This window comes from Erythranthe guttata, chromosome 12 (genome assembly GCF_056151865.1).
Source record: "Erythranthe guttata isolate IM_541 chromosome 12, IM_541, whole genome shotgun sequence".
In the NCBI taxonomy this organism is placed as follows: domain Eukaryota; kingdom Viridiplantae; phylum Streptophyta; class Magnoliopsida; order Lamiales; family Phrymaceae; genus Erythranthe; species Erythranthe guttata.
The window spans coordinates 1,792,887-1,806,776 of NC_142544.1; the positions used below are offsets into that span (position 1 = coordinate 1,792,887).

The window sequence follows — 13,890 nt, forward strand, 5'->3', positions numbered from 1 at the left end:
GTGTCTTTTGGGTTCTAAATATTAGATTTGGTGCATCAGAAATTGCATTTTTGCACAAAACGAGTACGAACTAGAGAAACATTCCACAGAATCTAGAAGATTTTGTCGAATTTGACATCATAAGGGTGGTTGTTTGAGAAGATCCATACTTGGGATGGTTGTAATTACCTAAACATAAGGATTTTTTTTCGTAATTTAACCTTATCTCAGGGGAATAACCGTAATTTACGCTTAAATTTTTGTGTGTATCAATTGAGAAGTACCATTAATTAGCCCTTATATATTGTATACAAAATTGTCATCTTTTATTTAAACCCGTGTGTGTATATATATAAAATAAAACGACTTGTTAGTTCTTATATATAAATTTATTAAACATATATTAACATATATGCATGTTGAAATAGAATACGTGATTAAAGTACAAATTAAAGTTTGGGAGATGGTTTATGAACGTAGGTTAATTTTGAGCTCTATAAATATAATTAAGCATAATTAATTAATTGAATTTGAGGTGGCATTTTGGCGGATAGCTACTACATTCCTAACCCAATATTTTTTTAACAAGCTGGCAACATCAATGCCACAACCTGCAACAATGCTTCCTTAATGGCAGCACAAATAAACATATGTTTATTACCATGTCCGAATAATTTATATAATTAATCCTAATTATATACATTTTCAATATATATATATATATATATATGCTCCAATTTACATTTTCCGAAAAAATAATACTCATTGAATATATTTAAGTTTTTGGAGCAAATATTATTGTACCATGTCAACGAAAAGTTAGCCGAAATGTGGGTGCAAAAATGTTGAATCAAGCAGAAATAATAATTAATAAATTAATAAAAAAAAATAAACAAGAAAATAAAGGACAATAATTAATCATTTGGAAGATAATTAGTGTTTCAATTCTTTGGTACAAGAAATCGTGCTATTTCTATAGTTTCCCTTAGCAATTGAAACATATTGTCCACCAAAAGTATATATTATATGTTTTCAATTGCAGTTAAATATTTCTGAAAGAAAGTGACTTTGCTTGTGTTTTAATATAAATTGGAGCTTCCATGCAAGTTGCATGTGTTTTAAAAAAAAAGAAAATTAATTTGTGATTTTATGCATGGGTTAATTTATTCAATATTTTTCCATTTATTAATTATTCGGTTTCTTTTATCAAATCCGAAAAAAGGGTCTCGATCGTTGGTGCAGTATATCGCAATATATTTACACACAATCAGACGTGTAAACCTATATGAACTTTGAACATCTTTGGTGGTATTTTTCGGAAGTTGGCTATGATATATAAATATATATATGTTTGGCAAAAGACATTTTAAAAATGTAAATTTTTTTAAACTAAAAAAATCTATTGTGGAAAATTTATTTTTAGAACATCACAATTTAATTTCCATTTTTTTTTGTTAATTTTCGATATCCTAGAGGGGACAGAAGAAAGATTTTGTTGTCTTTTCGAAAATTTCTTATCCCTAGCGGACTTTTCGGTAAAGATTCGAACGTATACAAAGTCGTGGCCATCAATCAGACGAAAAAAAATGTGAACCAATCTTATAGAATTTGAACGAAAAAACAAAATCTTCGATTTCATATAGAGATAAACGATGAACGAGGAAATTCTTTACGAACGACTTGTCACGAAAATATATCCAATTTTAAAAACCAGCACAAAATAAATTTTCATATATATATATATATATATATATATATATATATATATATATATATACATGTTGACCTATTTTTTCTTTGGTAATGAAAAGGAAATGTTGGAATTTTCCATGCTGTTGAAAGAGAAAGTGTAATATATTTGTCTGGAGCATTGAAGTGTGTTCAAACAAAAATGTATCACTGTCAATCTCAGCTGGAAATTATTAAATAATTAGTTAGGGCTATATATATAATTGTGAAATTGATGGGTAGACCAAATAAATAAATATTTAATTTAATTAAATTGCAGAAAAATATATATTAATTAGCTCTCCATACTAATTAAGACCCTTTTGACATGGGATTTTGGTACACAACATGCATGCATGCTTGATTGTTACTAGTGACAACCTATTTGCTACTATCAAAGAAACATGCAATACTATATCTAGCTTGCAAATGGGACCTTAATTCATAAATGAATTATTTTCTTCATTATTTATTATTAATTTTTTTTAATTTTTCTTTTTTTTGCAATATCAAATGGTTAATTAAATAATAAACCGGATACCCATTTCGAGAGAATTATAGATCAAATTAACCAAAATTATTTCTAAAACCAATTGCTCAATTTCATATTTATTGCATAACTAATCGGACGAAAGAAAAAAATCCGTCGCACCGTATTTTGAGTATTTTTCGCGACTTTTTTCCGTAAACTTGTAGATGTGATTTTTTTTCCAGATACACGTAACAACATAAACCAGGTGGCCTCCTCTATATAATTGAAAGTGATATTTTATTATTTTTGCAGACAAAATCTTTTTCTGCAATAAGATTTATTACAGCTAGCATTGTAAGGAAATCAAATTAAATTTCCACAAGGCACGAATTGTGTCCTCACATTAATTTTACTTACGTGTAGTTTTATTGTAGTAGTTCATAACGTGTGTATACTGTATACTGTGTATATTTGTAAATTAATAGTTTATTATACGTTGTTTATGTTGAAAATTAAAGTAGATTCTAACTCATATGTATAGTACGTGTATTTGATTATTACGCAATTATTTTTTAGTGATTATGCATGGAAATATTTATTTCAAGATTGGTATAATCTTCATATTTAATTAAATTACTTCAAATAGATAGAATAAACTCTAGATACTTCTAGATGAGTTCTAGATGCAAAGATCTCGAAAAAAATAATGACGTACTAGAAGAAATTAAATAATACTCCCTTCGTTTCTAATTAACTGTCGTTTTTCCTTTTGCACAAATATTAAGAATGTCAAATAAATGTGTTTAGGTTTTAGAAAGAAAAAAAACACATTAAAAAAACTATAATAACCTTAATAATTTAATGATGTGATGTGATAAAAGAGAATTAATACTTAGAATTCATGACGTAATAAGGTTAAAACATGAAAAAAAAAATGCATTTAATGCAATTTTAAAAATCTAAAGATGCATATATACAGTTGTTATGAAACATAGGGAATATAATTTAACAAATTCAATACGATGTGTAATCTAAGAAGTCGAATATCTTACTAACTAAATAGTTAGGTAATTGATAAAATAAAAAAAAAATGAATTCAAAAATAAAAATTAATCCGACTAATATTATTATGTAAATTAAAATCAAGATATATTAGTCATTGTTAAGAATTCTTGTATATAATAAGAATTATGTTTGACATTTAAGGTACCATGATTAAACAAACAATATTCTTGTACGACTTATGTACAACTTACAAGTCGTTTTCTTTGATTTAATTTGTTTATGAAGCAATTAGTATTATTATAACTAGCATTTTTTCCCCGTGCGATGCCCGGGATATTATTTCAAGAGTGAAAAAACAAATCAATTTAATACATAATAAAAAATATAGTTCAAGCACATAGTAAAATTTAATAATGTAGTATTATTCATATTTAATTTTATATAACATTAGTTTGTTTAAATTTTACATATCAAGATTTATAATCCACATATATAGATTAAGATTTAACAAATCGAATTTCTATCTTTATCTCTTAAGATTTGAGATATATTTTTTGATGAAAAATAGGAGATTGATAATTATTGAAAATTATTAGAGAAAAAATATTAAAAATAAATAATTAAAGAAATACCATTAGGGTTTTCTAGGTTACCCATCGTTTCTTTCTTTTATATATAAGATAATTAATTAAAAGTCTGACTCAAGTTCCCCATGCATTTACGTACTCTCTGTTTCAGCTTAAATAGTCAAGTTGGCATGTGTAACTTTCGTTGACCTTCAACCCAAGTTGGCTTTTAATGTAAATTATCCATCAAGTTTCATATATACTCAACCATATTCGGATTAAATTTTTTTATTAGTTCTCGAATAATTATATTTCTTTTAATTTTTTATTTTATATTAATAATATTATTTTTTATTATAAACTAATTATATTACAATATTTTTTTGATAAAATCAAAAGAGTAATTAATAAAAGAAGAATTAGTTGGAGTCATGACAATTTAGTTCTTTTACATTTTTTTTTAAATCAAAACATATTTATTAATTTTCTTAATACACGCACGCTGAAATCTTAAACAAAAGTTATTTTAAAACGGGACGAATATTTTATTAATTAAATAATAAGAAAATAGGGGGAAGGGGGCCAAGAAATTGAAATAGGGGGAGCAAATGGTCCATAGTGTGTCTCCTGGGAAGTGTGGGTGAGTGATGGACTTATTGTGGTAGTCATGTTAGTTGTCACCATAACCAAACACGCCCCCCCACCCCCCACCCCCCCACCCCCCCCCCCCCCCCCCCCCCCCACACACCCCCCTCCCAAATGGTCCCTTCCTAATCCACCTTATATATATTTTCTCTTGGGGGTGGGGGGTGGGGGGGTGTAGTGTGGAGTGGGGGTGGTGGGGGCACTTAAACAAGGGTTTCACATGACCTAATCACCCTTCTTCCACAACAAACCACGAGCCAAGAAAAATTGAATTCGAAAATTATGAGATATATATATATATATATATATATATATATATATATATATATATATATAAAAGAATTTCAATAGTTTAGTTACTATTTTTTTCAAGCTCAAAAAGGCAATGATAATAGTAGTCGACAGTTTTGAATAATTATAACTATATGATTTTTATTATACAAATGTGCACAAAATGAGTTAAGGTAATTTAAGCGTCCTATGCTATATCTGATTATTTATACTATGTGGATTTGAATCGTAAATCTACACATAATCATACATACCAACGTGTATTTGGGCTTAGTAAAAAGTTATTATTAGAGTATATTATTGTAATATTAGGATTCTATTATGATTGGGTTACCTAGATTAGTTTGGATTTAGTTACCTAGTCAAACTCTATTACCTCGTATTATTTCTCTATATATATTCCATGTAAATCAATCCACAATATAATAGGCGTTTCTATTATATTACGCAGTATTATTATTTCTCTCTAATTCTATTTTTTCTTTAGTTATTTAATCAAATTATACCGTTCAAATCCAGCCGAAGTAAATGAAATAATCAGATATAATATCAAATCTCTCGACACTTAGGTGGTGTTTGCAAATGCTTTTTGAAAGTGATTATGCGGTTTTTTTTGCTCATAATCTGTTTTTAGGTGTTTGCAAAATCAACTTTTGCTTTTGCTTCTCTTAAAATAATCTGCTTTAAGCTATTTTTTTAAAAGCACCCCTAACCCTGCTTTTTCAATTTTAGTTTATTTTCCGAATTTTTTGCAAACACCCCCAACTTTTAAAAATAAGCACTTAAAACTAACTTAAATCACAATCACTAACTTCTACTTTTAAATAATCATTTGCAAACACCACCTTATATTGGACCTCAAAAATCACATAAAAGGACACGTGTGTTGAATAGGGGTAGAGGTACTCGCATGTGGTTTTTTTATGGTTTGACATGTGAAGAGAATTCAAGTGGCATATGTCTATGTTTTATATTATATATTTTATATTATATTATATATATACATATAATAGTATTATTAATAAAGAAGTGAAATGGTCCTCTCTACCAAAGTCGACTAGCATTAATTAAAGGGTATTTGGATGTGCATGATATATAAAATTATAAATTGGAATTAAATTAATTTAATTTAATTTATCAGTCTATTACCCTTCAACAATATTTATATAGAAGATCTTCAAATAATTCAAATCTTTAGTTTTCTCTGACAATTTGATGGAACAATAATGTATATTTGACTTCGATAGCTAACTCGATAATAATAAGGTGGTTTGACTTCCATAATAATTTGAATGTAGTGCTTGTCAGTTGTCATTATTGAATTTTTACGAGTGTAATGTAATGACAAAACTATATCTACTTACAACAAAGACATGACTTCGTAGTTATATTATATGCTATTTTTTTGCAAATATTATCTTTCTTCCCCTGAATTAGGGTTTGCGCGGGTCATAAACTCGTGGGTTCTAGCAAATTTCATTATAATTTCGATAAACAACGGTTTTTGATTTTAGGAAACTAAATTTGTGAGTTTTCAACGAATTCATGGTAGACGGGCCATGACGGATTTATAGTAAAACCCAATTTTCACGTGTCGATCGAAACCCTTTATAATTTAAACATATTTTTTTTATTAACAATTATAAATTTTACGCGAAACTATTTACAAATTAAAAGAAACATAAGAATTTTAAATGGAAACCAAAATGAACATCAATTATAAATATTAAGAGTAAATCAAAATTAATACGTTCCATTAAAAATAGTAACTAAATTCAAAAGTTTCACAAGACAAAATTTAAAATAAAATAAATAACTATAGACAAAACGAGACGATAACCTCGTTATAGATATAAGTTTTGACATATAAGAGATATTTTATTTATGTATTATATAGTATCAATTTATTATACTACATTATATAAATAAAAGGACGTCATTTGCCCGTTTGACGGGTTGATTAGTCCGACTCGTTGTATATATATTTGTTGTCCATTTCTCCTACTAGCTCTCCCTTTACCACCTAGGACTTAAATAAGGTCATTGTCATAACAACCGTGCAATATTAAAAAAAAAAAATTGTTATACAGCCAACTAATTAATTATTTTTGTATAATAATAATAAACTATATTGCACCACTGATTAACCCAGGCCCCATGTTAATTAGTCGGTGCACACAGTCCTACATAAGAAAACCCTAAAATTCAACATTGATTTAATCCAATTTTTCCAATTCTCATCTACACAAATCACATCATTTTCGGTACCAAATCTTTTTTTTTCAAATAAATTTAATTTGAATTCTTATATTATACAGAGCTGTTTCGAGCATCGAACGAATAGTGAGTCACGATTGACCCAATTTAACCCAATTTTTAATTTTTTCACTTTTTTGTTTCGTGGTTTATTTTTTTTATTTTTTTTTATTTTTTGTCTTTGTGATGGATCAGTCGGTCTGATTCGGTTTTAATAACATTGTTGATAGTTGTATGTCGTCAACATTAAAGGGTGACATTTTATAATTTCAATTCTCTCACCCATATATTTTGCTAAAAAGATCAAATAAAATACATCTTTTTCAACATTAAAAAATAAATTAAAAAAATGTAGTCAAATTGAGCACACGTCAAATCCACAGCAGATTACAGATCATATATACATCTAAAATTAGAAAAAAAATATTTTATGTTTAACAAAATAAAGTCCTCAATTTGAAGAAAAAAATAAACATGCAAATTAGAAATGGATTATTATTATGCCATGATTAGCTGTCTCAAATGTTGAAATATGGGTTCTTCTATTAATTAAGGGCATATGCCAAAAAGAGGATAATTAGCATCCAAATCAGCGGCCACTGGGTCACATTTTCACCTACCATTCCATTTTTGGTTTTCTAATTTCAGTCCTAAGTATTATTTAATTAATTAATTAATTAATTATTATTTTTATCACTTTTTGTTCAACCTAAAAAAAGGGCTTTTAAAAAAACCTAAAAAAGGGCTTTGTTATATATTTTTTTACCTTCTTAGGCCGTGTGATTACGATGATAATAATTTTTAATATAATAATGAAATCGGTTGGCTAGATAATACCAACGGCGGAACTCATTGGGGATGTTTGGTTATGTTTCCAATGAGAATTTCTAGTTTTCAAAATTTCTGATGGAAAAAGTAGTTTATTGGTTTTTGTGTAGAAAATGGGAATATGTTTGGATGTAAGGATATTTTTAGTTTTATGTAGGTGTAGAAATGAAAATATGTTTGGTTGTGATGAATTTTCTTTACGAAAGTACGTGCAAAAGTAGAATATAATGATTGAGGATGATGATGATGATGATGGTTATTATTATTATTATTATTGTTGTTGTTGTTGTTGTTGTTGTTATAATAATAATAATAATAATAATAATAATAATAATAATAATAATAATAATAATAATAATAATAATAATAATAATAATAATAATAATAATAATAATAATAATAATAATTATTATTATTATTATTATAATAATAATAATAATAATAATAATAATAATAATAATAATAATAATAATAATTATTATTATTATTATTATTATTATTATTATTATTATTATTATTATTATTATTATTATTATTATTATTATTATTATTTTTATGATTTTTATGATTTTTATTATTATGATTATTATTATTATTAATTATTATTATTATTATTATTAGTATTATTATTATTATTATTATTATTATTATTATTATTATTATTATTATTATTATTATTATTATTATTATTATTATTATTATTATTATTATTATTATTATTATTATTATTATTATAATAATAATTATTATTATTATCATTATTATTATTATAATAATTATTATTATTATTATCATTATTATTATTATTATAATTATTATTATTATTATCATTATTATTATTATTATAATTATTATAATAATAATAATAATAATAATTATTATTATTATTATTATTATTATTATTATTATTATTATTATTATTATTATTATTATTATTATTATTATTATTATTATTATTATTATTATTATAATTATTATTATTATTATAATGATTATTATTATTATTATTATTATTATTATTATTATTATTATTATTATTATTATTATTATTATAATAATTATTATTATTATAATGATTATTATTATTATAATGATGATTATAATTATTATTATTATTATTATTATTGTTATTATTATTATTATTATTATTATTATTATTATTATTATTATTATTATTATTATTATTATTATTATTATTATTATTATTATTATTATTATTATTATTATTATGATTATTATTATTATTATTATGATTATTATTATTATGATTATTATGATTATTATTATGATTATTATTATGATTATTATTATTATTATTATTATTATTATTATTATTATTATTATAATAATTATTATTATTATAATGATTATTATTATTATAATGATTATTATTATTATTATTATTATTATTATTATTATTATTATTATTATTATTATTTTTATTATTATTATTATTATTTTTATTATTATTATTATTATAATGATTATTATTATTATGATTATTATGATTATTATTATTATTATTATTATTATTATTATTATTATTATTATTATTATTATTATTATTATTATTATTATTATTATTATTATTATAATAATAATTATTATTATTATTATTATTATTATTATTATTATTAATGAGATGGGAGAAAAAATTGAGGAGAGAGAAATAGGTTAGTAGGTATTATTATAGGTTTGAAAAGTGGGAAAAGTATGAATAGTGTATTTCTATTGGAAAAATTGTTAAGAAAAATAGGAATTTCCAATTGAAAATCGTCAAACAAACATAATTCCAATTTTATGTATAGTATAAAACTGGAAATGGAATTTGGAAATAAAAACAAACATACCCATTGTTTTCTGATTTCTTCAGGATTAAATTCAAGTAAATTTCAAATTTCTCTATTGTAATTATGACGTCGAATTATATTATTTTGTGTTACTGGAGCAAGTGATTTTGTGTCAATTGACCTAAAACAAGTTATAGTGTTGCTAAATAAAATAGAAAAAAAAAATTAAAAATATTGGAATAATAAATTATACTAAAAATGAATTGCACGGAGTTTCCAGGATCTTGCTTAGTGCGCAATGTCGATTAATTAGGAGAGGTTGACTTCAAATGAAAAAAAGGTTGTTGGAGTTGTTAGCATCATAAAAACACAATTAAATTGTTTTTATTTCTTCTTTTTGTTGAAAAAAAAAAAGAAAAGAAAAATATTTAGAGAGAGAGAGAGAGAGAGGGGGATAGAGAGAGAAAGTGGTCGACAAGATGGGCCCATTTAGCAGGGGAAAATATGGACCAAAGCACAGTTGGAGGTCCAGTTTTATATGGGCTTTGTTCCCACTTTTCCTATTCTCTCTTTACTACTCCGATTTCCTCTGTCGGTACACTTTCAACTATTCTTTTATATAATCCAAAAAGGCTAAAATTATATTATTTTTTCAATTTATTATTATAGAAAAGACTTAAACCAATTAATAATAATAATATTTCTATACTTACATTTTTTCCTTAATACTAAAAATAAAATTAACTAATCTAAGCTATATTTCATAAATAATAATTATAATAATAATAATAATAATAATAATAATAATAATAATAATAATAATAATAATACATAGTATTTTTTTTGGGCTAAAATTGAGTAAATTAACATTTTTATAATTTAAGGTGACAAAATCATCAAAAATTTATGTACCTTACTTAATTTCGCTATTTTTTTTTCAGGTAATTTAATTACAATATCGAAGTCGTAGTTTATCGAAATAATCCTACACTCCTAAATGGGAGTAGAGTACTATTGATGTAGACAAAATTGAGGTATAGTTTATCCAAATATTGTTACTAATTAAAAACAGAAAAAAATTAATATTGTTACTAAATACTAATTATTGATCAAGCCAATATACAGATTCAATAATTAATAATTTTACAATTCAAAATTCAAAAACGAAAAAAAAAAAACGGATAGAGTATACCATATATTAATTAATAATAAAACAATAGGTAAAATAATAAGCAATTATCCAAAAAAAAAAAAAAAGAATTTAGTACAGCTGCCAACTCCTATATATACCCACTGAGATTTGCCCCAGAAAGCAACATACCTTCTCATTTGCAAAACACTTACTTTCTCTCTCTAATTCTCTCTCTCTCTCTCTCTCTAGAGATCATTCATTCCTTCATACTCAGCCACAGCTTCTAGATTTCTTTTTCTTCCTTAAAAAAAAAAGAAAAAAAAATGACGCTGTCAGAAAAAGCAACATGCAATTCTCACGGCCAAGATTCTTCCTACTTTCTCGGATGGGAGGAGTACGAGAAAAACCCGTACGATGATTCCACCAATCCCAATGGAATTATCCAGATGGGTCTTGCCGAAAATCAGGTTTCTTTTTTTTTTTCTTTTTTTTTTCTTCAGATAAAAAATATAATTTGTTTATTTATTCTTAATTAAATTTTTATTTTTGCAGCTATCTTTTGATTTACTAGAAAAATGGCTGTCGGAAAATCCGGATGCAGCTGGGTTCAAGAGAAATGGGCAGTCCATTTTCAGAGAGCTTGCTCTCTTTCAAGATTATCATGGTCTTCCTGCTTTCAAAAATGTAAGCATGCAAATACTATATTATATATTTAATTAAATAAATATTTTTATTAATTTTTTTTTTTTTTTTTAATATTCCAAATTAACTAACTTTGAAAAAAATGATGATGAATAATTCAGGCACTGGCACAATTCATGTCGGAAATCCGAGGAAACAAAGTCAGCTTCGTTCCCGACAACCTCGTACTCACCGCCGGCGCCACGTCAGCAAACGAAACCCTCATTTTTTGCCTCGCCAACCCCGGCGAAGCTTTTCTTCTCCCCACTCCATACTATCCTGGGTACGTATATACTCCATATTCCTTTTTATTTATTTATTTATTTAAACTAATTCCACGTCACCATTTTTTTAAATTTAATAATGATTTTTTTTTAATTAATTAATCCAGATTTGACAGAGACCTCAAATGGCGAACCGGTGTCGAAATAGTGCCTATACAGTGCACCAGCTCGACCGGGTTCAGAATCACTGAACCGGCTCTCGAAGAAGCCTATAAGCAGGCGCAGAAGCTTAACCTAAAAGTTAAAGGCGTATTAGTGACTAATCCCTCCAACCCGCTGGGTATAACCCTGACCCGCCACGAGCTTAATCTCCTCGTCGATTTCGCCGACGCAAAAAACATCCACCTCATCAGCGACGAGATTTACTCCGGCACAGTCTTCAACTCGCCGGAAGATTACGTCAGCATAATGGAGGTCCTCGTTGACCGGAACCTAGTCAACACCCCCCTCTGGAACCGGGTCCACATTGTGTACAGCCTCTCAAAGGATCTGGGTCTCCCGGGTTTCCGGGTCGGGGCAATATACTCCAACGACAAACGGGTCGTGTCGGCCGCGACGAAGATGTCGAGCTTCGGGTTGATTTCTTCCCAGACTCAGTACCTCCTCTCCGCCATGCTTTCCGACGAGAAGTTCGCCGGGGACTACGTGGTTGAGAACCGGAGGAGGCTGAAGAACCGGCACGCGATGCTGGTCCGGGGACTGAAGAAAACCGGAATCACGTGCCTCGAGAGCAACGCCGGTTTGTTCTGCTGGGTTGACATGAGGCATCTGATGAGAGAGAAAAGTTTCGAGGCGGAGATGGAGCTGTGGAAGAAGATTGTTTACGAGGTGGGTTTGAATATCTCGCCCGGTTCGTCTTGCCACTGCGCTGAACCGGGTTGGTTCCGGGTTTGCTTCGCCAACATGTCTGAGGCCACACTGGAGCTTGCGATACAGAGGATTAAAACCTTCGTGAACGCGATTAGTGGTCAAAATCAAAGTCAAAATCGAGTTTGCTCGAGGACAAAATCGTCAAAATGGGTTTTTCGGATGTCATTCAATGGTCGTGAAAGTGAACGGTGAATCCGGTTTTGTGTGTGAACTCACGCGCGCACACCCTCCCCATTTTTTTATTGACTTTTTTTTTTATTCGAATATTGAGTTTCGGATTTTTGTGTAATTCTTTTTTTTTTTGTTGGGAAATGTAAATTAAGAAAGAGTGCACTCTGTCCACGTGGACGTGAAGTGAATTGCGCTTCATAAATCTGTAAAACTCGTTTTTTTGTTGGAAATCTTCTCGATAAGTTAACCTCCACCGATTATTTATTATTTAATTACATATTGTTTTGATTAATTGTTTGTAGTTTATACTCCACTCATTTGCATTGGTCCTAAATAATACTACATTTCTGCCTTTGCTTGTATTGTTCTCTAAAAAAAATTAATAATAATAATTAATTTTTTTAGATAATTTATGAGTTATAAGGGATAAAGTTGGAAAATAACTAATTAATGACTATTGATATTTTAAAATGACAAATAGATTCTGATTAATTTAAATAACCATATATTTCAGACCATTTTATTCAGATATTTATGATTTGTAATTCATAATAGTGACATTTGGTAAAATAGTAAATAGTGTCAGATCTACAAGAGTCGTCTAGTTGGTAGATTACGAGAGCGTGATATATCATATATTTATCGAGATGAGTTGTATTATAAGAATGTGAGTTCCTTTTTTAAATATAATGTACATTTCCTACTGCGCGTTTCCTTGTAAAAATAAAAATAGTATAAACTATATATTTTATTGTTTCGAGAGAATAAATGAAGAAATAAATAATATAAAGGGTAAATTACAAACAACCCCCTGAGGTATGGTCAAATTACAAAAACCCCCCTCTTGTTTGGATAATTACATCTACCCCCCTCAACTATGATTTTTCTTAGACCTCCACCTTTATGGTGCCAAATTCAACATAGTCATCTAGATTCCGTGAAATGTGCTCTAGTTTGTACTATTTTTGTGTAAAAAATACAGTTTCCGATGCACCACAAACTGATATATACAAGCTAAAAATCACATATTATGGTCATCTTGCTTCATAATGTAGAGTTTGAATGGGATAAAACGGGTACAAAAGTGATAATATTCTATATAATCTCGAAGATTCCACTAAATTTGATGAGTTGAGGGGGTGGTTGTAATTATCCAAACAAGAGGGGTGTTTTTGTAATTTGGCCATACCTC

At 27.1% G+C, this 13,890-nt stretch overlaps 1 protein-coding gene across 1 annotated transcript; it reads left to right on the forward strand.

Annotated features, from left to right (window-relative positions):
* Positions 1-10,878: 10,878 nt before the first annotated feature.
* LOC105953451 (1-aminocyclopropane-1-carboxylate synthase 3) lies at positions 10,879-12,912 on the forward strand. The gene is made up of 4 exons (XM_012977110.2): positions 10,879-11,159; positions 11,245-11,376; positions 11,496-11,656; positions 11,765-12,912. The coding sequence occupies exons 1-4, from the start codon at positions 11,016-11,018 to the stop codon at positions 12,717-12,719; spliced, it is 1,392 nt and encodes a 463-aa protein (XP_012832564.2). The 5' UTR covers positions 10,879-11,015; the 3' UTR covers positions 12,720-12,912.
* Positions 12,913-13,890: the final 978 nt, after the last annotated feature.

Excerpts from the sequence above, each read along its gene's own strand:
- LOC105953451 (XM_012977110.2), top strand. The coding sequence starts at position 11,016 with ATGACGCTGTCAGAAAAAGCAACATGCAATTCTCACGGCCAAGATTCT. Across the intron at positions 11,160-11,244 it reads TGGGTCTTGCCGAAAATCAG|CTATCTTTTGATTTACTAGA; the intron begins GTTTCTTTTTTT and ends TTATTTTTGCAG. Across the intron at positions 11,377-11,495 it reads GTCTTCCTGCTTTCAAAAAT|GCACTGGCACAATTCATGTC; the intron begins GTAAGCATGCAA and ends TGAATAATTCAG.